The 27,086-nt window shown below is 50.3% G+C and overlaps 1 protein-coding gene across 1 annotated transcript; it reads left to right on the forward strand.

Moving 5' to 3' along the window:
• Nucleotides 1–1,606: 1,606 nt before the first annotated feature.
• On the forward strand, nucleotides 1,607–16,345 carry PWP1 (PWP1 homolog, endonuclein). Its single transcript, XM_055118206.1, has 15 exons — nucleotides 1,607–1,761; nucleotides 3,860–3,918; nucleotides 4,037–4,215; nucleotides 5,379–5,464; nucleotides 5,564–5,660; nucleotides 6,134–6,244; nucleotides 7,573–7,703; nucleotides 8,366–8,430; nucleotides 9,296–9,392; nucleotides 10,242–10,303; nucleotides 10,905–11,016; nucleotides 12,092–12,182; nucleotides 12,280–12,401; nucleotides 13,628–13,733; nucleotides 14,258–16,345. Exons 1-15 carry the CDS (start codon nucleotides 1,690–1,692, stop codon nucleotides 14,365–14,367), a joined length of 1,500 nt encoding a protein of 499 aa, XP_054974181.1. The 5' UTR covers nucleotides 1,607–1,689; the 3' UTR covers nucleotides 14,368–16,345.
• The last annotated feature ends 10,741 nt before the right edge of the window (nucleotides 16,346–27,086 follow it).

The raw sequence follows: 27,086 nt of genomic DNA on the forward strand, positions 1-27,086 counted from the left end.
ATAACTGAGACATAAACCTGAGAACTCTGTAACTTTCCACATGGTGATAAAATAAAAAAATAAATAAATAAAAATTAAAAAAAAAAGAATACACGCAGGGCACAGAGAGGCTCAGTAGCACTGAAGAGGCCGCACAGCACGGAAACACGCCCCGCGCCCCCACGGTAGAGCTGAAGGCAGCAGCTCTGGATTCAGGACCTGGTTCTGACCATCTGGATGGAAGGCCTAGAGATCCTCAGGTGAAAGCTCATCTTCTCAGCTGTGCCATGGGGTTCCCAGGTGTCTGGTGGGGCTGTGCCAGGGTCTGGGCACTGTCCGGGGCCTCAGGGTACATAGGAGTCTGATGAGCCCCCGGCCACAGAGCCAACAGTGACCGGCCTCTGGGCCCCGCTCCTGTGTTTTCTGCACGCCAGCTGCTCCAAGCCAGCTTAGCTCGTGAGCTCTTCCGCCCACAGCATCCTTATCGGGCTGCCCATCACAGGCGTCGGTCAGCTGCAACGTTCTGCTGCCCGGCTGGGTGGTCCATGTCCACCTGGATGGAGTGGGGAACAAGCAAAGAAGGACGCTGCTACCACACGTGGAAGGAAAGATCTTCACGGTCCGGAAAAATTCCTGCAGTGTCCACTAGGTGGAGTCACATTTCTGCATGCAGAGGTGTTGACCCACGCGGGGAGCGGAAAAAGCAGAAATTCAGCCTGGAAGGGAAGATGGGGAAGGAGATGATTCATTCTGGAGAGACCCTGACATCAAACACGTGGGCAGGAGGTGGAGGGGGCGGGAGGGCGAAGAAGAAAACACGCAGGCACGCACACACACCCTCTCTCTCTCTACACACACACACACACCTCTCACACACAACACACATACTCTCTCTACACACACACAACACACATACCCAATTTACGTACACACCCCTCACACACACACCACACACCCTCTCTACACACACGCACAATACACACATCCTCTCTACACACCACCCTCTCATCACACACACACACTCCACACACACACCCCTCTCTCTACACACACCCCTCGCACACAACATACATACACTCTACACACACCAACACACACTACACACACCACACACGCCCTCTCTACACACACACCCCTCACACACACACTAGATACACACACCGTCTCTACACACACATCCCTCAACACACACAACATATACATACCCTCTCTACATACACACATAAAATACACACACCCTCTCTCCACACCTACACCTACACACACACACACACACACACACCACACACACACACACACACACACACACACACACACACACACCCCTCCGGGTTGTCAGCTTGAAGTCTGCAGAGCTGCAAATAAAATAAAGGGGGGCGGGAATTTGTCTTTGACTCTCACAGCTCCAATTGTCACTAGTTTTTCATTTGCTTAATTTTGTTTCTTGCCTCCACCACGCCCACAAACCACATCAGGACAGAGATCAGCCCGGCCCCGCCCACTACACCACCCGCCCCCTCCGGGCACCGCCCACGGCTCACTCTCCCCGCCCCCTTCCCCGCCCCTTCCCGTCCGGCGCCTCCACATGACGTCAGAACGGGGACGCCGGAAGCGGCGCCCGCGCGTGCGCACTGCTCAGCAGCCGGCGCTCCCGGATCTGTCGGCGCGTCTTCCCGGCCGTGTGCTGCGGGCCGTCCCTGGGCTGTAACCATGAACCGCAGCCGCCAGGTGACCTGCGTGTCCTGGGTCCGCCGCGGCGTGGCCAAGGAGACGCCCGACAAGGTGAGGCCCGCTCGGCTGGGGCGCGGCTGGGAGCACGTGGCGGGGCCGGGCGGCCCCGGCTGGAGGGGGTGGCGGGGCCGGGCCCGGGGCTGCTCGCCCCGTGTTTGCAGGGGTCCGAGCGAGCAGTGAAGGCGGCGGCTGGGCGGGAGGTCCCTGTGACACCCCGGGAGGAGAAGCCTGCACGAGATGGAGACCCCGAGCCCAGGGCGCCGCGGGGGGTAGCGGGGCTTCCCGGAGGCCTGAGCCCACCCGGACGGCTGAGCGCGCGGCTGTCAGGGAGTAAGTGCCGTGGGGACCGACTGCCGTGGGATGACCTAGTCAGCCGGTTGTTTGGCCTATACAGGGGGTGTGTATACGATGGGAACAGAACATCGTCCCGCTTGCCAAAGAACGGGAGGGGAGAGAAGCGGAAGGCGAGAGGGGAAATGAGCATGCAAAGCACACGCTTTGGGTTTGGTCCCATGGTACCGTGGGCTTGGCAGGGGGAAGGTGCGGGGGCTGCAAAAAACAAACAAAATGTGGCAGGAAGTGACACTTCCTAAGGCTCACCATCCAAGTTTGGAGCCACTGCGGGGGAGCTACAAAAAAATACTGCTGCTGTGCCCCAACTCCCGAGTATTTTGACTTACTCTGGAGCATTGCCTGATATTGTAAAATGAGTCTCCCAGGGGACACTCATGTATAGACAACTCTGAGGACCACTGCTTAAATACTGGATGGGAAGAGTTTGTTGGGAAGATTGAGTTTGTTCTGGAGTCTCAGAAAGCCAATAGAGTTACCGTAATTTCTTGAATTGTGCGGAGATGGATTGATTCCTGTCAAGAGGCTTCCATATCGTTAGAGGCCAGTTTTCATTGCGGGGGTGATTGAGTCACTCATCCCTGCCATGAATCTGTAGTTGATTTTTGTCACCGAGGAGCTTCCTTCCCCTTTCCCCAGAGAGGTTGGGCCACCCATCCTGCTCTGCGCACGGCTCCCTCCTGGGGTTCTTGGGGATCCTGTGCCATGCAAGAGATGGCGCTCAGTTCACCTGCGTGCTAGACAAGTACATTATCAGCTGTGCTCACCCTCTGGCCAGAAAGGAGAAATTGTGGAATGATCATTTCAGCGGTGGTCATTTTAGTCTTGGGATTGGATCTTACATGGCCATAGCTGCCTCGGGAGAGCCCTTGGCGTGGACCTAGGAAAAATAGAGGTGCAGGGTCACAGCGGTTGGTTTCAGAATCCCCACAGGGAGCCCCGAGGAAAGCGGTCCCCAGATGCCTTAACCCCTGTACGGTCTCCCAGGCCCTCAATCTTAAACTTAACGGTAGCACCTAGCTGACTGGTGGAATTTATAACTCTTGTTGTTGGCCGTGTGATATTAGCGAGACTCAGGATTGTGTCATGGTGGTGTTGTTTTGGTTTTGATGTTAGGGTTTTATAGCCTAAAGCGCCTCCACCGTTCCTTGGGCCCTCTGTACCCATCTTCACTCGCCGGCCCTCCCCATCGTCCTGATCTCAACCTTGGATGTTGCACCTCACGCAGCCCTCTGGGGTGCCCCGGGGGGGTTTATTAAATATAATGTTTTTTTTATTTTATTAGAAGAAACGGAGATCAGCTCTCATTAAAGCCAGGTGACCCAAGTCTGTTTTGTGTCAGGAGAGAATCTAACGTGATTTTTTTTGAACATGGTTCTTATTTGTAGGGGCCTGTGAAACAAATGAGAGAATCTGGGTCGATGTGATTCTTTTACTGGGGGTTGGGGTCCCACATGGTGGTGATTGGGGGCACCATGTGCCAGAACCTCTCCTGGCCCTGCTTTGTGGTTCTTGAGGGTCTCTTGAAGTTCAGTTTCACATTAGCTTGCAAGCGTCTTATTTGGGGCTGTTGGGTTATACCTGACAGTGCTCAGGGCTTACTCCTGCCTCTGCACTCAGGGATCACTCCTGACAAGGCTCTGGGGGACCATGTGTGGTGCCAGGGATAGAACCTAGATCAACCGTATGCAAGTAAGCACCTTTAGCCCTCTACTAGCAGTCTTCTGCACTTGTAGCCAGTGAAGATTGGTTATCGTTTCTTTACGTGCATCATAACGAAACGCTTCTCTCTTTTCAGGTAGAGCTCAGTAAAGAAGAAATAAAACGTCTCATTGCTGAAGCAAAGGAAAAATTAGAGTGAGTTCAGGAAGGCTGACGTTGGTAGTACAGTCCTGATGACTAGGCCGGGTGGGGGTGGGACCTCTTTACTGAATGGTGACATTGGGTGACCGTCCCTCCCTCTTCATCCACGTAGAGAAGCTGGGAGCGATGAAGAGGAAGTGGCGGAGCCGGCGGACAGCAACATGCAGAGTGCCCGTGCCGAGGCGCGGCCCCAGGAGCTGGAGGATGGAGACCCGGAGGACGACAGGACGCTGGAGGACGATGAGCTGGCCGAGTACGACTTGGACAGATACGACGACGATGGTGACCCAGGTCAGAGTGCACCTCCACTCGGGTCGGGAGGCAGGACAGTGCCTGGATGGGTTTAGAAAACAAGCGTGAACCCACTAACCTGAGGCCGCAGAGTCCGTCTCCTGATAGTGGAGTGTGAGAAGCTAAAGGTCGCTTTTCCTGACACAGAGTATCTCCCTGGGCCAGAGAGAGGACAGTGAATAAGGCACTTGCCTGGGGTATGGCGAACCCAGGTTCCATCCCCAAAACCTCAAGGGGTCCCCTGAGGCTGCACCAGGAGTGGTTCCTGAGCACTGAGCCAGGAGAAAGCCCTGAGCACCACCAGCTCTGACCTGAAAACAAAAGCGTCTTCCTGTTCATGGGTTTTACGGTGTTCAGGCTACTCTGTGCTGTCATTGCACGCAGACTTGCCACCTTTGACCCCCAGCATCACATATGGTTCCCTCAAGCAACGCCAGGGCCAGGAATAGCGCCCAAGAACCACTGGGTATCACCCCCTCCACTCCCCCCCTCCAAAAAAAAAAAAAACCTCTCAGACTTCTAGGCCAGAGAGGTAGTACAAAAACCAAGAACTTTGAAGTTGCCTAGTGAAAAGGTGCGCTTTATCCCCACTCTTAGTTCATGGCACACATGAGCACCAAGCAGAGAAACACCTTTCATTCCTTGAAGCCATCAGTCATTCACACCGACTTGGCCAGGTGGCCCTTGTCTTTTCTGTGTTGAGTTGGTGTTTCGAGGTAATTTATGGCCAGAAACTCAAAGCTCTGTGCACTTTTGAATAAGGGTTACAGGAACAGACTGGAGAACTTGGATTTTCAAAAGGATAGACTTGATGTTTGATTTCATTCATTTTATTTCATTGTTTTGGGGCCACCCAGCAGTGTTCAGGGCTTACCTCTGGCTGTAGGCCCAGGGGTCACTCCTGGCAGTACTCTGGGAACCGTATGTGGTGCCACAGATTAAACTTGGGTCAGCCACATCAAGGTGAGTGCCCTGCCTGCCCTGCTGTCTCCAGCCCTTTGATTTAATCCTTAACGGAAGACTGAACTTTCCCGTTAGTACCCAGATGGACGACTCAATTAATGAACTACTCAGTAGGGTCTCAGTGAGAAATGACATACCTTAGAGAAAAGTACATTTGTTGAAATTAGTTTCATTCACTTCAGTTTTTGAATTCTTAACAGATACCGAAACTCTTGGTGAGTCTCTCATGGGTCTTACAGTATATGGAAGCAACGAGCAGGATCCTTACGTCACCCTGAAGGATACGGTGAGTATCCACACGGCCTTTGCAGCGGTGTTCCTCGGGTGTCTGGACAGTCCGACCACGCACCCGCTCTGGGCAGTGACGTTTCCCCTCTCCCCTTAGGAACAATATGAGCAGGAAGATTTCGTGATCAAGCCCACTGACAACCTCGTGGTTTGTGGCAGAGCTGAACAGGACCAGTGCAATTTGGAGGTGCACGGTAAATGAAATCCATCCCTTATGCTGAAAGCTCCTCTAAATGACACTGACGTAATAACTGTGGTGAATTAGTAGGTACCAAATCCTGCTAGAGATAATTTTTCTTTCTCATGCTGTTTTGTGTTGTCCTGATTTATTACCAAATAGACCTTTATAGTTAGAATCGTTAATGAAGAGCTTGTGTGCAAGTGCATTTGGTGACGTGTGAGCCAGATGCTGGCCCATTCTACCCAGTAGGTGTGTAGCTGGATATTCAGGCCAAGGCCAGTTCTTCCTTTACACACACCAGGTGATGGTTCTGTACTAGCGGTGCAGAATTTCTGCCTGGCTGTAATAACTTTGGAGTCCCTTTCATGCCATCAGATAAGTCGCCCTTGAAGTTCATGGCTCCTGTGGGTTTAACAGAATTCGGTTTTTTGAGTGAGATGTGATTTCTTATTGTGATGCAATAAAATCTTTTCTCAATTTTTGCAGTTTACAATCAAGAAGAAGATTCTTTTTATGTGCACCATGATATACTGTTGTCTGCATACCCTCTGAGTACCGAATGGCTGAATTTTGATCCGAGTCCAGATGATTCTACTGGTAATGAGAAAAACAAAACCAGTGATAATGATTCCTGTTCCTGTGTGTGCATTGGGTTGTTGCTTTATGAAGTTAGGAGTTCTGTATTAGAATACAGTCGGTGGGGACAGGGATGCAGCATAGAGTCGAGCATGTACCTTGCATGTCTGAAGCCCCGGTTCAGTTACTGTTAGTGTAGACAAACAGTAATCACTTGGGCAGGCGCAGTAGTTCAGCAGATAGCCTTTCCTGCAGCCGACCTGGGTTCTATCCCCTAGCATGGTATGTGGTCACCTGAGCACCACCAGGAATAAGCCCTGAGTACTGTTAGGTATGGCCCCCAAACAAACAAAAACCATAATCACTTAATTGATAGGTCTCTATGTCTTCAGACTTTCCATAGACTGAAGAAAAAAGTAGTGGAAATAGCTAGCGCCTCACTGGAGGCAGGGGGACTGCAGATCTGTATAGGTGGGATTAGGTGTCTGGTGGGATTAGGTGTCTGGTCTTACCAGCCAGCGTTTAGCTACAGAAAACTTCAAATAAGGGCTGGGGTATAGCTGAGTGGTGGAGAACGCGTCCCGAGGTGTGGAACCCTTGCGTGCCAATCCCCAGCACTGGGGGGGAAAGAAGAAAATGTCAAGTAAAACCAAAAGGAGGATAATAAAGTTTTGATTTTGGTTCGGTTTGTTGGTTTGGTTTGGGGGCCGCACCCAGCGGTTCTCAGGGCTCTGCGCTCAGGGAACACACCTTACAGTGCTCGAGGGAACATACGGGGTGCTGGGGCTCGAACCCAAGTCTGTCGTGTGCCATCCTAGCACTCAGACCTCGAAGACAGTAATTAGGTTTCGAGTCGGTCCTCATTAGCCACCGTGACCGATGATGAGTTGCCCTGGTTCTCGTCCTTACTCCGGGGGACTGAGCTGGCAAGGCGCCTCCTTTGTGTAGTTTGACCTCATCTGAGCAGGCCTCATTCTCAAAGCGACTCATGAAGGCAGGAGGGCGTTTCTGTCCTCCTGACCTGTCCGAGGCCTGAGGGGCACAGGGGGTACCTGAGTTCTGAGCGGCTTGGAAACGCAGGCTGCAGGGGGCAGGGATGGAGCTCGGCAAAAATGCCGACCCCCTTGCCTGAGACTGGGGTTTTATCCCCAGCACCACAAAAGAAAAAGACACTAGAGCCTGCTCAAGATCTTCAGTAGTCTCTGTATTTAACCGCATGTGGGGAGACTGTGCTGGGCCATTACTTCCTTAATGTCGGTTTTGTTTTTTTTGGGGGGGGGTTTTGTGGGTTTGTTTTTTTTGTTTTTTTTTTATTCAACCCACCACCCCGCACCCATTTCCGCCTGTAGGAAACTATATTGCTGTGGGAAACATGACCTCCGTGATTGAAGTGTGGGACCTGGACATAGTCGACACTCTGGAGCCAGTCTTCACGCTCGGGAGCAAGCCCTCAAAGAAGAAGAAGAAGAAAGGAAAGAAGGCAAGTTAGTACCGACTGAAATGCCCGTGGCGTGGAGCAGGGTTACCAGCCGGGCAGCTGCTGCTGTGTCGCCTCTTGAAAAGCCCATCTGACAAAAACATTGCTTCTGGCTGCATGAAGCATGATGTATTCTTAACGAATCAGTAGCATTATGTGCTCCTAATGTGTTACGTATTACAGAAAACAAATTACTGGGATATTCTACTTTATAGATGATAGTTTTTTCCAGCACTGGGCAAGTTTTAGATTTTAGAATTCTGTTTAGCCTTTACTTACTAGATTTAAATATATGTTAGGGGCCAGTATGATAGTACAGGAGTTAAGGATCCCCACCACCACGGAGAGTCCCCTGAGCACTGTCAGGTGTCACCCCAAAGTCAAGTAAATCATAAATGTCCATGTGTTCATTTCTGTAGCTTATTAAGGTTGGGGTGGGGATATTTGTGAGAATATAATGCTCCTAAATGGAGAACTATGGTAGTTTCTCCCCTGTAAGAATATTTGTGCAGATCTCTGGGACAGAGGGAAGATGCTTCTTTAGGTCTTAGGGCAGGTTTACGAAGATCAAAACAGTAATACTGAGACTTAAGGAACTTCAGGTGTGGTAAATGAGTAGGCAGGAGGGAGTTCTCCCTCCGAGAGTGACGAGCCCCTTGTTACAGGGCTCCACGACCGCGGAGGGGCACTCGGAGGCTGTCCTTGACCTCTCCTGGAACAGACTTATCAGGTAGGACAGCGTTGTTCCAAGCTTTCCCATCGTGACTGTGCTGCTGCCGGCTGACTCTGTCATCTCCTGTAGCATTTGGAGGAACATTAACAGGCCCCTTTTATAAAGGGGGCTGGGGGGCTGAAGCGATAGCACGGCTGGTAGGCCGTTTGCCTTGGACAGGCCGGCCCGGGTTCGATTCCCAGCATCCCATATGGTCCCCTGAGCACCACCAGGAGTAATTCCTGAGTGCAGAGCCAGGAGTAACCCCTGTGCATCGAGGGGTGTGAACCAGAAAGAAAAAAAAATACTAAAAAGGGGGTTGGGGCCAGAGCAGTAGTAGAGTGGGGCGGGAGTTTGCCTTGCACACAGGCGGCCTGGGTTTGATTCCCGGCATCCCATATGGTCCCCCAAGCACCACCAGGAGTAATTCCTGAGTGCAGAGCCAGGAGTAACCCCTGAGCATTGCCGGATGTGACCCAAAAAGCAAAAATAATAGTTAAATAAAATAGTTTAAAAGTGGAGGAGATTGTTTAATCAAGTGTCCATCATCTCAAGAGGGTTTTTTTGGGGAGAAGTGGGTGTTGTTTTTGGTTTGGGCTTTTTGCGTCACACCCAGCAATGCTCAGGGATTACTCCTGGCAGTGCTCAGGGATTACTCCTGGCAGTGCTCGGGGGACCATCGGGGATGTTGGGGATCAACCTGAGTCTACTGTGTGTAGGGCAAACACCCTACCCACTGTACTGTCACTCCAGCCCCTGTATTGAGAGCTGTTTTGTTAAATTCTTAACTATTTCACCACCTTTGGTGCCATTATAAATGAATTCCTGTATCTAGCGCTCCTGGTTTGTAAGAGGCCGCCTGACGGTTTCCTCTCTTCCTAAGAAACGTGCTTGCGAGTGCTTCCGCGGACAGCACCGTGATCCTGTGGGACATGGCCGTGGGCAAGCCGGCAGCCAGCCTTGCTGTGCACACAGACAAGGTACGCCGGCCTGTGGGGGAGGGATTCTGGAGTCCGGGACAAGGTCTACAGATGACCCCGGACATTTGTACATGGGTTTGCTGGATTCGAGTTTTGACGGGCTGTCTAATGTGGATGCTCACGGTCAGTTTATGGTACTTTCCATTCTTAGAGACGCAGAAATGGGTGCAGAGAATCAGTGACTAGAAATGTTAGTGCCTTGTAAGGTCTCTCGGGGATTCAAGGAATTTAACAGATCTGGGACCACAGCAGTAATAAATTGTATAGTAGGTAGGTTGTTTACCTCGTACACAGCCGATCTGGGTTCAGTCCCTGGCCCCACACCAAGGTCCTCCAAACCCGCCAGGAGTGGTCCTGAGTGCAGAGCCAGGAGTCAGCCCTGAGCCCTTCTGGGTACAATCCCAAACAAAAGAAATAACAACAAAGAAAAAAAATGGGCAAGGGGGAGAAATTTAACATCTGTTACAGTATAACTCTGGAATCTAATTGTGGGACATCACAGAAAAACTTAGAGAAATAGTGCCACGTCAAGAATTAGGCCATATTGGGACTAGAGTGATAGCATAGCGGGGAGGGCATTTGTCTTGCATGTAGCCGACCTGTGTTCGATTCCCAACATCCCTTATGGTCCCCTGAGCATCGCCACCAAGAGTAATTCCTGAGTGCATGAACCAGGAGTAACCCCTATGCAATGCCGGGTGTGACTCAAAAAGGAAAAAAAAAAGAATCAGGCCATTTTGCCCAGACAACACATTCCGGCGGCTAAGGGGACACAACTGCTGATTGAGTTCAAGTGAGGGCAAGTGCGTCTTTTACACAAGCCTGTTCATCTCTGCTTCCTCCTCTCAGGTACAGACTCTTCAGTTCCATCCGTTTGAAGCACAGACTCTGATTTCTGGATCATACGATAAGTAAGAAAGCACTCCAGGAATGGTTTCTGTCGGGCATGTGGGTCAGCAGGAGAGCACTGTGTGTGGTGGTGGTGGTGGTGGTGGTGGTGGTGGTGGTGGTGGTGGTGGTGGTGGTGTGTGTGTGTGTGTGTGTGTGTGTGTGTGAGAGAGAGAGAGAGAGAGAGAGAGAGAGAGAGATCAGGAGGCGAGGTCCAGCACCATGTGGTTCTCTGAACACTGAGCCGGGAGCAGCCCAGGGCATGGACAGTTGTGGCCCCAGCAATACAATGAATGAACCAAAAAATGCAGCTGATTCTGAAAATACCACTTGGTGCTCAGAATACTAAGATGTTCCTCTGGTTTTGAATTTTTAGTCATTTATTTAGTAAAATTTTCAGTTAAGGTCCTTTGAAAACCTTTAAGTGAATCTGTCTGTGGTTCTACATTAGAGTGTAGGGCCAGAGAGCTAGGACTGAAGGTGAGGCACCTCGCGTGTGGCCTGCCTGGCTCCGTCCCACACACCACCAAGTGTGCAGGGCCCCCCTCCCCTCCGCGTGCATACACCCCCCCCCCCCCACACACACACACAAAAGTGCCATCTTCACACCCAGTTGTCCCGTAGGTCCGTAGCGCTGTACGACTGCCGGAGCCCAGAGGACAGTCACCGCATGTGGCGCTTCAGCGGGCAGATCGAGAGAGTGACGTGGAATCACTTCTCGCCGTGCCATTTCCTGGTAAGCGTGTGCTGGTGTTTGCTATATCCAGACCTCCCAGGACTGGCTTTCAACAGGAGGACAGTTATCCACAGGAGAGAGAACGTGTAAATGATTTTGCTGATGTCAGCCCTTCCGGAATTCGACGTTAGTGATGAGTTCTCATGAATCTATTGCATTGGTTTGCTTTTGTTGTTTTCCCCGTGCTAAGCGTTGTTTATGGTTAGAAGAGGCCTGTAGCCCCGTGGTATTGACATAGAGCTCCTGAAATGGGAATGCCGGCCGCCATGCAGCGGCCTCCCAGGGAGCAAGACAGTGAAGACCCTCTGGGAAGGCCCTGCGTCTGTAGGACGGTCGTCGTGCCGCTTCCATCGAGTCCACTGACCTGCCCGGTCGTGGAATATCCCAGCAGGGGAGATGAAAGATATTGTAGATATTTAGGAGGAAGGTTTTGTTGTTTGTTTGGGGATCACACTTAGCAAAGCTCAGGGGTGCAGTATGTGGTTTCAGGGCTCGAACCTGGGTCGGCCGTTTGGCAGGCAAGCACTGTATTTTACTCCACCCCTGAAAGGTTTCATGTTGCTTTTGTTTGAGGGGGGCTGCTCTTGGCTCTGTGTTCAGGGATCAATCCTGGCAGCCCTCAGGGCCATTCGTGGTGCCAGTGAACAAGCCAGCTTTGGCACCCACAAGGCAAGCACTTTAACCTGTGTGCCTTTATGAAGTGATTTCCTTCATAAAGGGGTTGGGAGGGCCAGAGCGATGGGACAGAGGGCAGGGCGCTTGCCTTGTACGTGGCCAGCCCAGGTTCAGGCCCCGTCGCCGTGTATGGCTCAGCAGGCAGTGCCCTGAGTGGCCCTGAGCACCTCTGGCTATGGTCCAAAAGCCCAGATCACGTTCCAGCGGCTCAGTGGACACAGCAGCAGATTGGGCCCAAGCTTGGGAGACTCATGCAGACATTCTTTATGTCTGTGACTTTCTAATGAACTGCATAGGGCCCCATATATGTGGGGCTGATTTTCCCCAATTGACCCCACTTAACTAACGCCAAGTTTCGTTGTCGTGTTGCCTGATCCTGCCTGTCTTTTCCTTTTTTCAGGCCAGTACAGATGATGGTTTTGTGTATAACTTGGATGCCCGCTCAGATAAGCCCATTTTTACACTCAATGCGCACAATGATGAGATCTCTGGTGAGCAAGAGTAACACTGTCTTTCTGTGAACTTACTCCGAAGCAGATGCGTCCCTCAGAGGGAGCCGCCCTGACCGCCTCTCCCCTTTCCCCTTAGGGCTTGATCTCAGCAGTCAGGTCAAGGGCTGCCTTGTCACGGCATCCGCAGACAAGTATGTGAAGATCTGGGATATACTGGGAGACCGGCCGAGCCTGGTTCACTCCAGAGACATGAAAATGGTAAGCCTCTCCCGGGCGGCTGTTCGCGGCTCGTTTCCGGCCTGGACTGTTTGTCTTCTCTCACGTGTCTTGCCTTGGGCCTGGGGCGGTGGCACAGCGGGTCGGGCACTTGTCTTGTGGACAGCTGAACCGGGTTCAACCCCCAGGACTGCATCTGCTCCCCTGTCAGTGCCAGGAATGATCCCTGAACGTACCGGGGAGGGGGCAAGAATCTTTGCCTTAAAGACTGCTTGGGGCCAAGGGGGTAGGTGGCCTAGAGTGTGCAAAATCCCAGGTTTTACCCCCAGCTCTGCATGGTCCCTGAGCACCTCCGTAATGTGGCCCAAAAAAACAAAGAATTTGCATTTGTTGGGGAGAATAACTGTTGAATTTCATTGGGGTTTTCTTTCTGACTTAGGAAAGTCCTGAAGAAAATCAGACTGTTGGGCCTGATGGTGGTTTTTTTTTTTTTTAATTTATTTTTGGGTCACACCCGGCGATGCACAAGGATTACTCCTGGTTCTACACTCAGGAATTACTCCTGGCGGTGCTCAGGGGACCATATGGGATGCTGGGATTCAAACCCGGGTCGGCTGCGTGCAAGGCAAACGCCCTACCCGCTGTGCTATCGCTCCAGCCCCCAGGCCTGGTTTGTTTTTCAACTGAAGTAACTAACCACTGATGGAAGGAACATGGGCCTCGCCCCTCCCCCCTCTAAAATCCCTTTATAACTCTGGGAAGCAGTTATCGGTCACACTTACCATAACTAGTTCTGAGGACTCGGGAGCAACTCAGGGTCTCTGGCTCCAGCACGCTCAGCGTGGCGGGCGGCCTCGCGTGTGTGGCCCACAGATGCAGCTCTTAAGTAACTGGCGGTCCAGCAAACAGTTGAGCGTTTGCTCTGTTCCAGGCCCTGGAGGCGGCCACAGAGTACAGGGGTTAAGGTCCTGTCCCTGGGTGTGGCCAGCCCCCACCCCGGTGAAATCACAGGCTCGATCCCGAAGCTGGTGTGTAGGGATGGGAAGCCTGGGGGGCTGAGGGCGCGCTCCGCGTGTGAGACGCCCCAGTTCGTCCCAGCGCTGCCGGCTGGGGGCCTGGGTGCTAGTCCAGCGGCTAGGGCACTTGCACGCGGCCAGCCTGGGCTCAGTCCCATGCACCCCATGTGGTGACCCGGATAGTCCACATGCACACTCGGTGCCCCTTCGCGGCTCACGTGCTGAAATCCCACTCTGCTCTCTCCTCCCCAGGGAGTTCTCTTCTGCTCTTCATGTTGCCCAGATTTGCCGTTTGTTTATGCTTTTGGAGGTCAGAAAGAAGGGCTTCGGGTCTGGGACATCAGCACCATCTCTTCAGGTAAGAATATCCACATGCTGCTTTGTCTGGGTGACCGGGCACGGGCTGAGCAGGTCCAGAGCTCATCCAGCCGAGACTGTGCGTGCACATGGACTTAGGGAGAGAACAGAAGCAGAATTAGAGTAAAGGACAGGGGTGGTGGGATATTTGCAGGGTGGATCAGGCAACTCTAGGATGGCGGAGGTAGGGGGGACTAGTATTAGGGGCTAGGTGCCCTCACATCGAACCACTCATCCCAGAAAAACTGGTCAAGGCTAAGAAAGTAGGAGTGATCAGTGAAAGCAACTTCATTCTGAGCATGAGCGGACATTTCTGAGTTGGTCCCTCTCTGTTCCACTTAAAACCTGCCTCAGGACCAGGGAGATGCTCAGATCTTTAGTGCTCCCCCACCCCAAACATGAATTACTCCTATTTTCATGAATACATTCCAAAAACATAAGATCCGGCGTAGAGAAACTCGTTCCTACCTTGTAGTGTCATTGTATGTCATAGATTTAGTTCAGTGACTTCTTTTTTTGTTGTAGTAAATGAGACGTTTGGAAGAAGAGAAAGGCTTGTTCTCGGGAATGCAAGAAGTTCATCAGTGAACGGCCCTTTGGGGAGCCGGGGCTCGGATGCACCGATGGAGTCGTAGCGAGACCAGTTTCACGGTTTCCTTTTTACCGTAACCCAGAGGTTCAAAAGCAGCCTGAAGTATTTCGTGCAGTGACTGGAACAAATTCATGGCTGTGACCTGACATTCCTTCCTGCCATGTGGTGGCGGCAGAAACGAGGCCAGTGCGTGTGATGGGAATTCACAGAGTAGAGACTCCTGCTGCCTTCTCTGAAAAGGATAACAAAGGTTTGGGGGCGGGGGGAGATACTCAAAAGGCCAGAGCACGTGCTCTGTGTGTGGCAGCCTTGGGGGTGATTCCCAGCACCTCATGGTCCCCAAGCACCTTCTGAACCACCCTCCCAAATTAAAAGGGTTTTTGGAAAATGATCTGACTAAGGTTGTACGGTGCAGCACAAACAGGCCGTGGCCGGAACTCTCCTGCCTAGAGCGCTGACCGACTGCTCGTGATTCAGAAGTGTTCTTAGTACCACTTGGGGGTCAGTGTTCCTAATAAGAGGCACCGTGTAGTGATAAAGATTTACAAACCGAGCGAAGGAACATCTAAAGGGAGAAATAAGCAACAGATTCCATGCACTTCTCAAGCACACGTGGCTGGATCATAAGTCATCCCACAAACACAGCCTTAAGCCATGATGGAAATACCTGGGTCTTAGGCCAGCGCTGTAGCTCAGTGGTAGAAAACTTGTCCTGAACGTGTGAAGCCCTGGGTTTGATCCTGTGCACTGCAGAAGGAAAGTTAGTCTCATTTGGGGCCAGAGAGTTAGTACAGCAGATAAGGTGCTTGTCTCTCACAGCCTACCTAGGTTTAATCCCTGTCATCACATATGTTCCCCGGGGCATTATTAGGCGTGAACTCTGAGCACCACCAGGTATGATCCAAAAACAGAAGGGGCCGGAGCGATAGCACAGTGGGTAGGGCGTTTGCCTTGCACGCAGCTGACCTGGGTTCGATCCCCGGCATCCCATATGGTCCCCCAAGCACCGCCAGGAGTAATTCCTGAGTGCAAAGCCAGGAATAACCCCTGAGCATCACTGGGTGTGACCCAAAAAGCAAAAAAAAAAAAAGTAAGCATCTTTTGCAACCAAAGTGATACGAAACTGGGAGTCAATCATAAGAAAACTTGAAAATTCCCAAATATGTGGAGATTAAACAATGACTCGAAAACCTTTGAGTCAAATGAAAATGTACCAAAACTTATGGATGAAGTAACAAGTGGTTCTAAAGGATGCTTATAAACACCTATATCAAGGAACAGAGACCTAAAATAAACTATTACACCTCTATAAAAAGGATAGAGAGGGACCAGGGAGAGTTAAGGTACTTGCCTTGCATCCAGCCAGCACCATATACGGTCCTCTGAGTACCCCAAAACAGATGAAAAGAAACAGCTCCAAAAGGTCAGAGGAGAAATGAAGACTGAAAAGGCCAAATTTGTTGGGTTTTGTTTTGGGGTCACACCCATCAATGCTCAGGGGTTACTCCTGGCTCTGCACTCAGGAATTGCTCCTGGAGATGTTCAGAGAACCATACAGAATGCCAGGAATCGAACCCAGTTTGGCTGTGTGCAAGGCAAATGCCCTACCCATTGTACTATGGCTCCAGCGCCTGAAAAGACCAGTTTCTGAACAAAACTGACAAACGTTTAAGAGAAAGGAATCAAAGTCGATATTACAATACCACAGAAATAACAAAAGATCATAAAAGACTACAGTTACAGACTACCAAATTAAATATCCTGGAAAAAGAAAATAAATTCCTAAAAACAGCCTACCCATCTTGAGCTAGAAAACCAGAACAGATTGAGAAAAAGATCGAATCACTGTTTTAGAAATAATAAACTAAAGCCCAGAACTGGACAGCATCACTGATGAATTCTACCCAGCCACCAAGCAAAATGCCAGTCTCGCTAACTTCCTCCAAAGTAGGGCTGTCTCGGGGCTTATTATGTTAGACCATTATTCTCATGCCAATGTGAGACAAAGACTCAAATTATATATACAATCTTTTTTTTTTTTTTTTTTTTTTTTGCTTTTTTGGTCATACCTGGCGATGCACAGGGGTTACTCCTGGCTCTGCACTCAGGAATTACTCCTGGCGGTGCTCAGGGGACCGTATGGGATGCTGGGATTCGAACCCGGGTTGGCCGCATGCAAGGCAAACGCCCTACGCCCTACCCACTGTGCTATCGCACCAGCCCCCATATACAATCTTTTTACCCACCCATAAGTCCAATATAACCTGGAAATACTCTGTAGTGCCTATTTATACGTATAACCAACTAAACACAGTGAACCCAACCTTCAGTACACTCAGATACCTTATATTTGCATACCGTTGGGCAAAAGAACAAAGTGTTCTCTCATTTTTCATATCACAGTAAAAAACGGGTAAGACGGGTTTTCACCATGACTTTTCTCCCTTGGTAAAGAGGAGCGTGCTGTAGCTGTCTGCTCTTAGAATTCCCTGCAGTAAACTCCGTTGTTTAACCTTGGTGGGGTATGGCTGACAGTAGCAAACACCTCCCCCGTGTAACTGCGAGAATGTTTCTTGATGCCTCAGGTATAGCTTCTTCCCAGTCTCAAAGTCCTTTCTGTTTGTGGGATTGTTTGATCAGTTCCTCATTGGAAACCTCTCCGGCCTCAAGCTCAGTATGGTCTCCATCGCTGTGCCTCCCTGGCAGTCTCCCAAGCAGCTGTACCTTGTAACCCTGTTGATCGGCAGAGTCTGCTAGAGTGATGAATGCCTTCAGAGCTTCGTCTGCCTTCCACGCACCACTGCCGACTCCTTCCCACACTGCAAGGACGTCCAACGCGGCATTTACAGCATCGGGGACCAGAGAGTACAGTGGGTTGGACACTTGCCTTGCATGCAGCTGAGCTGGCATCCCTGGCACCTCACACGATACCCCAGGTTCCTCCAGGAGTGAACCCCAAGTGTAGCTGGGTGTGACCCAGAAACAAACCAGAAGAGTGTTAAAACATTTCCAAAATTCTGAGCATCCAGCCACATTTGTCCACTTGAGCCTGTGCAAATGTTTGTGGGAATAGTCTGCTCTGCGCGTAGCTATTGTGCCTGGGCCTCTGGGAAAGTGCTCAGCTGTACTGAGAAGCAAGTACAGCCTTCCCATGGGAGGCAAGTCACTGGGTGCCTTGGAGCTTTATCCTGGTTTGGGGGCCACCCAAACACCCAGCTGTGCTCAAGGCTTCCTGCTGGCTCTGCACAGTGCTGGGGAATGGAATCCAGCCGGGCCACAGGCAGCAGGAGTGTCCTACCCTCTGTACTGTCTCTCCGGCCCAGAGCATAATCTTAAGGTCAAGAATCCTTTGGGGGGGCTGGAGCAACAGCACAGCGGGTAGGGCGTTTGCCTTGCACGCGGCCGACCCAGGTTCAATTCCCAGCATCCTATATGGTCCCCTGAGCACCGCCAGGAGTGATTCCTGAGTACAGAGCCAGGAGTAACCCTTGTGCATCGCTGGGTGTGACCCCCCAAAAAAAATCCTTTTGGGAGGCTGGAGCGATAGGACAGCGGGGAGGCATTTGCCTTGCACACTGCTGGGTTTGGTCCCCAGCATCCCATATGGTCCCCCAAGCACCGCCAGGAGTGATTCTCTGCACTGAGGAACCTGTGCATCGCCGGGTGTGACCCAAAAAGCCCAAAAAAACAAATCCTTTTTATTCGGGACCCAGAGTTCCCAGCTCTGTGCTCAGAGGGCACTCTGGGCCATGCCAAGAGGACCAGGTGTCCAGGATGGACAAATCTGCAGTGCACTGTTCAAGCAGCAATACTCTTGCCAGGAGAATCAGGCAGTTTAGAAGCCAGTCTTGGAACCATGCTAATGGCAACCAGGCCTGTTACCACAATTACAAATTAATCATACACTACTATTTCCTGAGTGCTCTTGGATCCTAGAAAGGCTGGATTTCAAGCCTGTCCCATTTCCACCCAAAAGCAGCAGCACCATCTGGCCTGTGCCCAGAGGAATCCACGTGTTGACTGGACCTCTGATGAATGTCTCTATGCTCTGCCATACATACGAGCTTACCTCACTGGCACTGTTAGAGCAAGTGCACCGAGCCCTGGGTCTCCCGCACACGTCCTGGGGAGTTTCAGTAGCGTGAGGAGGCACAACTGCAGCCTCACAGCTCCTTGATGGCAAAGATGTCTGCACGTGTACAGGAGCGCTTCCCGCATGATGAAACGGCCTCTTCCCTTTGCCTGACTCGTGGGGACACTAGCTCCTGCACACTAAGTGAGGCCGTGTCACTTCTCTGCCCGTCTTCCAACCATGGGACACGCCGTTTTTCACTCTCAAGCTGCAGAGAGGTTTGTGATGGGGCGTTAACCTATGCCGAGGGTCTCGGTGCGCTGCTGTTTTTCACGTTCTCCTTTCACAACAGAAGCCACTGGCTGCAGAAACTCCCAGCTGCGAGCAGCTTGCTGACCTCATGCCATCCTCACCGGAAGATGCAGGCGGGCCTTTGGTGAGCAGGAGGGGAGGTGAAGCCTGGTGCAGAGCGCGCAGCACCGTGACGGCCGTGGCTCACTGCCCCGACTCAGCCTTGCAGATGGAACTATGGGTTGTTAGCCCAGAAAAAGAGCAAAACTTGAAGAATTCTACAGCACGACAAATCGGTTTCACACCGTGTCAAGTCAAACATTTGTAAAGAGACTGCACTCGGGCTGAGTAGCACTGATTCCAGGCTAACATGTTCAGTCAAAAAAAAAAAATCTTGTGGTTTGTGTCAAGTTGGCGGAAAGCATAACACAATAAAATATTTTTTAAAATAATAGGATCGATGGGGGCTGGAGTGATAGCACAGTGGGTAGGGCATTTGCCTTGCACACGGCCGACCCGGGTTTGAGTCCCAGCATCCCATATGGTCCCCTGAGCACCGCCAGGGGTAATTCCTAAGTGCAGAGCCAGGAGTAACCCCTGTGCATTGCCGGGTGTGACCTAAAAAGAAAAAAATAATAACAATAGGATCGATGGGCAGAGTTCGGGCCAGGATGGCGCTTGCAGGGGACGGCAGCCCAGCACTCTGAGCAGCCCATGGCTTGTGACGTTCCTGTGTGAGGGAATGTGGACGCCCCTCGGGTACTCACCAGCCGCAGAGCACAGGGTCCGAAGTGGGCCTCATGAGGGTGGCGGCAGCGGGCAGAGTTCTAACGTGTTTAACTCAGACTCGATGTGGAGCGCAGGTTCCACCATGGGGCCCCGGCTATCTGCCAGCGGTGGCACGGTCCTGCCGCCCTTTCTTCCCCAGACCAGCCCGCGCCACCTGCAGCATTTTGTGGAGGAAAATCTCCCTGAGCAACAACTGTCTGGAGGCCTAGGAGGAGGGCGTGTGCCCGCTGGTCAGGCTCTGCTGGACTGGTGGCTGCAGTGCCCCCCTGGCCCTGGCCTGGCATGAGCCCCCTGGCCCTGGCCTGGTTGCTTCCATCAGCATTGGGGCTCAGGGGGCGTGGCACTGCCACCAGGTCAACCTGGACCCTCGAGGAGAGTGCATCAGCAACCTGATGGTGACTTTAGGCTCCTTGGTACCCCCAAATCACCGCTGTGCCTCTGGCTGGACTCCAACAACAAGACCAAGTTTCCCAAGGAATTAAACCACAGATAGGTATGTGGGAGCCATGCCCTCAAACCACCCCCAGCTCAGCCGTCCAAGCTCATTTATCAGCCTTGCTGCAGAGACCCATAAATAAATCTTGAAAGAGACCAAAAGCTGCAGTTAATCTCAGACCTGTGCAAGGCTGAACAGACAAGGGCACATAGGGGTGGGCGGGGGGCAAGTCCGCCCAGTGCTCACCCAAACAGAGCCCCTGGCAGCTGCTTGGTCCTACAATCCAAAATTGCTGCCATGCCCCCAGCCAGACCCAACTGTCTCAGGATGGACAGATGGAGAATCTGCTGAAATTTGGGCTACGCAGATTTTGTGACTGAAATCTCCAAGTTTCTCCGGGTCAGAGTGGGCTACCTTCCCCACCTCCCTAGGCCTCCAGAAGCCCTGGCAGTCGTGTCCACACCCCAATGCCACCACCCAGCTAAAGCTATTCCAGCTGTACCTTCCTGATAAAAATATTGAACGCCCTGAACAAACACAATGACCTCTTAGTACCTGTATTACGAATGATAATGCACAAAATGGGAGGGAAAGAGAGGAAGAGAAAGAGAGTGGAGATAAGAAAGGTGCCTGCCATAGAGGCAGGTGCGAGGAGGGGGGAGGGAAACTGGGGACATTGCTGATGGGAAATATACACTGGTGATGGGATGGGTGTTGGAACACTGTATGACTGAAAACCCAATCATGAATAACTTTGTGGGGCTGGAGCGATAGCACAGCGGGTAGGGCGTTTGCCTTGCACGCGACCGACCCAGGTTCGACTCCCAGCATTCCATATGATCCCCTGAGCACCGCCAGGGGTAATTCCTGAGTGCAGATCCAGGAATAACCCCTGTGCATCGCTGGGTGTGATCCAAAAAGCAAAAAAAAAAAAAAAAGAATAACTTTGTGATGGTCTGACTCAGTGATCCAATAAAAACAATAACATTTCAATAAATCCAGAAAAACATTAGAAAAATTCTACCTTCATGATAAAAACTCAACAAAGTGAGTATTGACAGAATGTACCTCCACATAATACAGGCCACACTGGACAAACAAGCTCAGAGCTAACATAAAGGTGCAAAACAATGCTTTTAATGCTTTTCATGCTTTTCCTCTTTGGGGGCCGGTGCAACAGTACCGTGGGTAGAGCCTTGCAAAGAGCCAACCCCAGTCCAATCCCTGGCACCACACACAGTCCCCCAAGCCTGCCAGGAGTAAGCCCTGAACACAGCCAGATGTGGCCCCCAAAACAACAAAAAAATGAAAACAAAACCAAAAGCTCGTGACAAGAGCAAGAAAATGATCTATTTTTGAAAGGAGCAGAGGCTGGGCTAGAAATTGTACACAGGTTAAAGCGCTTTCCTTGCACGTGGCCAACTCTGGCTGGATCCTCAGCACTGCATATGGTCCCTGAGCACCTCCAGGGAGAGACCCCCAAGCACAGGAGTAAGAACTGGGCATTGCCTGGGGCTGGAGCAATAGCACAGCGGGTAGGGCGTTTGCCTTGCAAATGGCCGACCTGAGTTCGATTCCCAGCACCCCATATGGTCCCCTGAGCACCGCCTGGGGTAATTCCTGAGTGCAGAGCCAGGAGTAACCCCTGTGCATCGCTGGGTGTGACCCAAAAAGCAAAAAAAAAAAAAAAAAAAAGAACTGGGCATTGCCTGCTGTGGTGCAAACCCACCTCCCCCAAGAAAAATGCAAATGAGCAGAGGATCTGAGTAGACATTTTTTCCAAAGATGACACCCAGCTAACCAACAGGCACAAGAAAATGTGCTCAATATGTCTACTTATTTAGAAAATACACCTCCCATCTGTTATAATGGGTGTTACTAAAGACATCAACATATACATATAATGTCAGTTCATTACATAGAATGAATATAACCCAACTGTAAGAAAAGATGACATCCGACAGCTCGAGCGACTTGAATACAGTACCGTGAAGAGAAAGAGAAAACGAGGCAATACGGAGTGAGCGCCTCTATGTGGAGTAGGGACAGAATAAGAGGCAGCAGTGAGTGACACCGGATCCAGAGTGTGCTGATGGGGACATGGGGCTGGGTGGGACCTGGAGGGATGTCAGCACCTGGGCTGGTGTGCTGTAGCCACGCTGTCATCCCAAAATGCTGACACTTTCGTAAAGCATGAATGTGGAGAAAGGGAGCCAGGTGCACTGTTGGTGAGAATGTGGATCCGGGCAATCACTGGGCAAACAGTCTGGTGATTCCTCAGGAAATTCTGGGGTCAGAGAGTGCAAGTTGCCTGCATGCCTGGCTCCTCCCTAGCACGGAGTTGGTCCTGAGCACTGCCGGGTGTGGTTCGAGACCAGAACAAAATAAAACAAAAACCACCATAACATTTCTATTTATCAAAAGGAAATAACAACCAGCAAAACTAGAACTAACCATAGGAACTTCTCTTTATCAGAAGGAAATGACAATGCTAAATCCAAACGCACCCCTGTGTTCATTGCAACATTGTTTATCATAGCAAAGATAAGAATAAACAAATGCCCGTCAGATGAATGGATAAAGAAAACGTGAGGTAAGGGGCAGGAATGTGGCTTTTAGTATGTGCAAGGCCCTTGTTTTATTCCAATTCCATTGTTCTGTTTTTTGTTTTTGTTTTTGTTTTGCTTTTTGGGTCACACCCGGCGATGCTCAGGGGTTACTCCTGGCTCTGCACTCAGGAATTATGCCTGGCGGTGCTCGGGGGACCATATGGGATGCTGGGAATTGAACCCGGGTCGGTTGTGTGCAAGGCAAATGCCCTATCCGCTGTGCTATCACTCCAGCCCCTCCATTGTTCTATTTTGTTTTTTTTTTTTAATTTTTATTTTTGGGCTGGAGGGATAGCACAGCAGATAGGGCGTTTGCCTTGCATGCGGCTGATTCCTCCACCTCTCTCAGAGAGTCCGGCAAGCTACCGAGAGTATCTCACCTGCACAGCAGAGCCTGGCAAGCTACCTGTGGCGTATTCAATATGCCAAAAACAGTAACAACAAATCTTACAATGGCGACGTTACTGGTACCTGCTCAATAAATCGATGAGCAATGGGATGACAGTGATACAGTGATACAGTGAATTTTTATTTATTTTTTTTTAAATTTATTAGTGAATCACCGTGGGGGTACCGTTACAGACTTACAAACTTTTGTGCTTGCGTTTCAGTCATATAATGATCGAGTACCCATCCCTCCACCAGTGCCCATTTTCCACCACCAACGGTCCCAGCATCCCTCCCACCACCCCCACCCTGCTACCCCCACCCTCCACCCCGCCTCTGTGGCAGGGCATTCCCTTTTGTTCTCTCTCTCCTTTTGGGTGTTGTGGTTTGCAGTAGATATATATATATATATACATATATACATATATATATATACATATATACATATATACATATATTATAAAAAGTTGAATAAGATTTTCTTCTTAAGTAAATTATAACTCAGACCAGAATCCATAAGGTACATTGAAAAATAGTTCAGCAAAACCCTCCACGATATTGAAGCTAAAGGTTTCTTCAAAGATGAAACACCACTGACCAAGCAAGTGGAGGCGAAGATAAACAAACTACCTTAAATTAAGAAGCTTCTGCACCTCAAAAGAAACAGTGACAAGGATACAAAGACAGTCTATATAATGGGAAAGGACATTCACCCAATACCCTTTTGATAAGGGGTTAATATCAAAGGTATACAAGGCACTGGTTGAAGTCTGCAAGGAAAAAAAAAACAATTCCATGAGAAAATGGCGTGATGAAATGAACACAAACTTTCTCAAAGAAGAAATTTGAATGGCCAAAAGGCACATGAAAAAAATATTCTTCATCACTAATGATCAGGGAGATGCAGATCAAAACAACAATGAGATGCCATCTCACACCACAGAGACTGGCACACATCCAAAAGAAGAAAAGCAACTAGTGTTGGCATGTATATGGGGAGAAAGGAACTCTCCTTCACTGTTGGTGAGAATGCCAACTGGTCCAGCCTTTTTTTTTGAAAACAATATGGACATTTCTCAAAAAACTAGAAATTGAGGGGCTGGAGCGATAGCACAGCGGGTAGGGCATTTGCCTTGCACGTGGCCGACCCAGGTTCAATTCCCAGCATCCCATATGGTCCCTCAGCACTGCCAGGAGTGATTCCTGAGTGCAGAGCCAGGAGTAACCCCTGTGCACTGCTGTGTGTGACCCCCCTGCAAAAAAACAACTAGAAATTGAGCTCCCAGTTGATCCAGCAATACCACCTCTGGGAATATACCCTGGGGGCCCCAAAATACACAGCAGAAACACCATCTGCACTCCTATGTTCATTGCAGCACTGTTCACCATAGCCAGAATCTGGAAACAACCTGAGTGCCCAAGAACAGATGAATGGATAAAGAAACTCTGGTATATATACATGATGGAATACTATGCAGCTTTCAGGAAAAATGAAGTCATGAAATTTGCCTATAAATGGATGGAAATGGAGAGTATTATGCTGAGTGAGATAAGGAAAGGAACAGATATGGAATGACTGCATTCATTTGTGGTATATGAAAAATATATATAGTAGAAGATTAATATCCATGGCCATGGAAAACAGGGGTTAGAAGGACTGGTCAATGGTTGGAACTAACCACATGTGTGTGTGTTTGTGTGTGTGTGTGTGTGTGTGAGAGAGAGAGAGACGAGGGTAGGTAAGATAAAGAAGAGACTAGCATGACAATAATAGCTGGGGATGATCATGCTAAACAAGATCTGGTGTTCAAAGTAGGTAAGGCAAGGCTGGAGCAATAGCACAGCAGGTAGGACGTTTGCCTTGCACTTGGACGACCTGGTTCAATTCCCAGCATCCCATATGGTCCCCTGAGCACCGCCAGGGGTGATTCCTGAGTGCAGAGCCAGGAGTAACCCCTGTGTATCACCAGGTGTGACCCAAAAATTTAAAAAAAGTAGGTAAGGATATTCTTGATAATCTTTCAGTATCAATATTGCAAACCACAATGCCCAGAGAGAGAGAGAAAGAGAGAGAGAGAGAGAGAGAGAGAGAGAGAGAGAGAGAGAGAGAGAGAGAGAGAGAGAGAGAGAGAGAGAGAGAGTGCCTGCCACAGAGGCAGGCAGGGGTGGGGGTGGAGGGTGATGGGAGGGAACCTGGGGACACTGGTGCTGGGAAATGTACACTGGTGGAGGGACGGGTGTTGGAACTCTGTATGAGTGAAGCCCAATCATGGACAGCTTTGTCTATGTCACAGTGATTCAATAAAAAGTCTTAAATAATTTTTAAGTAAATTGTAGCTATGTCTATAGAGACAGGAATGTTAACTAGACTTATCGTGGTCATGTCAAGAAGCACTATGCGTACACCTGAAACTAATGTGACAATTATATCTAAAGCGGAGGAAAAACAAAGCGAATGTGAAACAAAGTAAAGATAATGCTCCTTGGGCAAAAGACAAAGACAGTATATTTTCATTGTCCCTGCCACAGCTAAAATATTTTACTGCACTCAAAGTTCTATATCTCGCAGGAGAAATGAGTAGAGACACTACTTGAAGAAATATTTTAAAATTCCCCAGGGAAGGGCTGGAGCGATAGTACAGGTGGTAGGGCATTTGCCTTGCATGCGGCCAACCCATGTTTGATCCCTGGCACTCCTGAATTCCAGAACTCTTCCACTTTTCTCCACTGAGATACAGGTAGAGAAAATCTGAAGGGAAAAAAAAAAAAAGCATTTCCTTGGGCAGAGGTGATATCACAGTCATTAGGGCATTTGCCTTGCATGCGGCTGACCAGGGTTTGATCCCCGGCAACCCATATGGTTCCCAGAGCACTGCTCAGTGATCCCTGAGCTCTGAGGCAGGAGTAAGCCCTGAGCACCACCAGGTGTGGCCCAAATACAAACAACAAAAAATTCCGGGGGTCAGAACAACAGCACAGCAGGTAGGGCATTTGCCTTGCACACGGCCAACCCAGGTTTGATCCCTGGCATTCCGTATGGTTCTCCAAGCCCGCCAGGAGTAATTCCTGAGTACCCTGGTCATGGGCCAAAAACATTAAAAAAAAGGTTTAAAAAAATTCCTAATTTGGGGCTGGAGCGATAGCACAGCAGGTAGGGTGTTTGCCTTGCATGTGGCTGACCCAGGTTCAATTCCCAGCATCCCATATGGTCCCCTGAGCACCACCAGGAGTAATTACTGAGTGCAAAGCCAGGAGTAACCCCTGTGCATCGCTGGGTGTGACCCACAAAGAAAAACATTTCAAATTTAAGAAATCAAACATCCTAATATGAGAGTCTCAAAGAGCATTCCAAAGTAATCTCAATCACAACCCAAGATATATATTTTTAATTGTTTGGGGGCCACACTCTCTGTGCTCAGTCTTGCTCCTGGCTCTGCACTCAGGGATCACTGCTGGCAGGTTCAGGGGACTATATGGGACACTGGGGGGTCCCACCTGGTAAGCTGCGTGCAAAGCAAGCGCCCTACCTGCTGTCCTGTCTCTCCAGCCCACCTGAAGGCATTTTCACTTGGGGGCTTTGCCTCTTTCAGATGCAGCTTCATAGTCAGATGATGTGAATCCATCCACCTGATGGGCTTCGAGCCACTAGCTCACTTTCATTAGACAGTCCAAGTACTCACCAGAAGTGTGCGTATCAGGCTAACTGGCTGAAAAGGCCGAAGGACAGTCTAGCTCCTGTCACTCCTGTAACCCTGGGTGTCCCGAGGACCTCAGTTAGTATGCATGCCTGGAGGTGACGAGCAGCCTGTTCTTTAAGGAAGAACGCAGCATCCAGACACTACATTGTAACATTACAGATACCAGAGCAACAGGACAGCAGGGAGGGCATTTGCCTTACATGTGGTTTGATCCCTGGCGTCCCATCTGGTCCCCTGGGAACCTCCAGAGTAATTCATGAGTGCTGAGCCAGGAGCAACCCCTGAGCATCGCCAGGTGTGGCCCCCCAAAACAAAACAAAAAGAACATTATGAACATAGTATGGACTTTGATCTCAGAGCAATAGCTCACTTTTTGTTTGTTTTGTTTTGGGGGTCACATCTGGGGGTAGTCGGGGCTTACTCCTGGCTCTGTGCTAAAGAATGACCCTGGAAGTGCTTGGGGAGGCTGTGGTAGGTTCC

This window comes from Sorex araneus, chromosome 10 (genome assembly GCF_027595985.1).
Source record: "Sorex araneus isolate mSorAra2 chromosome 10, mSorAra2.pri, whole genome shotgun sequence".
NCBI lineage: Eukaryota > Metazoa > Chordata > Mammalia > Eulipotyphla > Soricidae > Sorex > Sorex araneus.

Bases quoted from the DNA above. Each gene is read 5' to 3' on its own strand.
- PWP1 (XM_055118206.1), top strand. From the start codon at position 1,690: ATGAACCGCAGCCGCCAGGTGACCTGCGTGTCCTGGGTCCGCCGCGGC. The intron at 5,465-5,563 runs GTGAGTATCCAC...CTCTCCCCTTAG, and splicing joins ACGTCACCCTGAAGGATACG to GAACAATATGAGCAGGAAGA. The intron at 7,704-8,365 runs GCAAGTTAGTAC...CCCTTGTTACAG, and splicing joins AGAAGAAGAAAGGAAAGAAG to GGCTCCACGACCGCGGAGGG.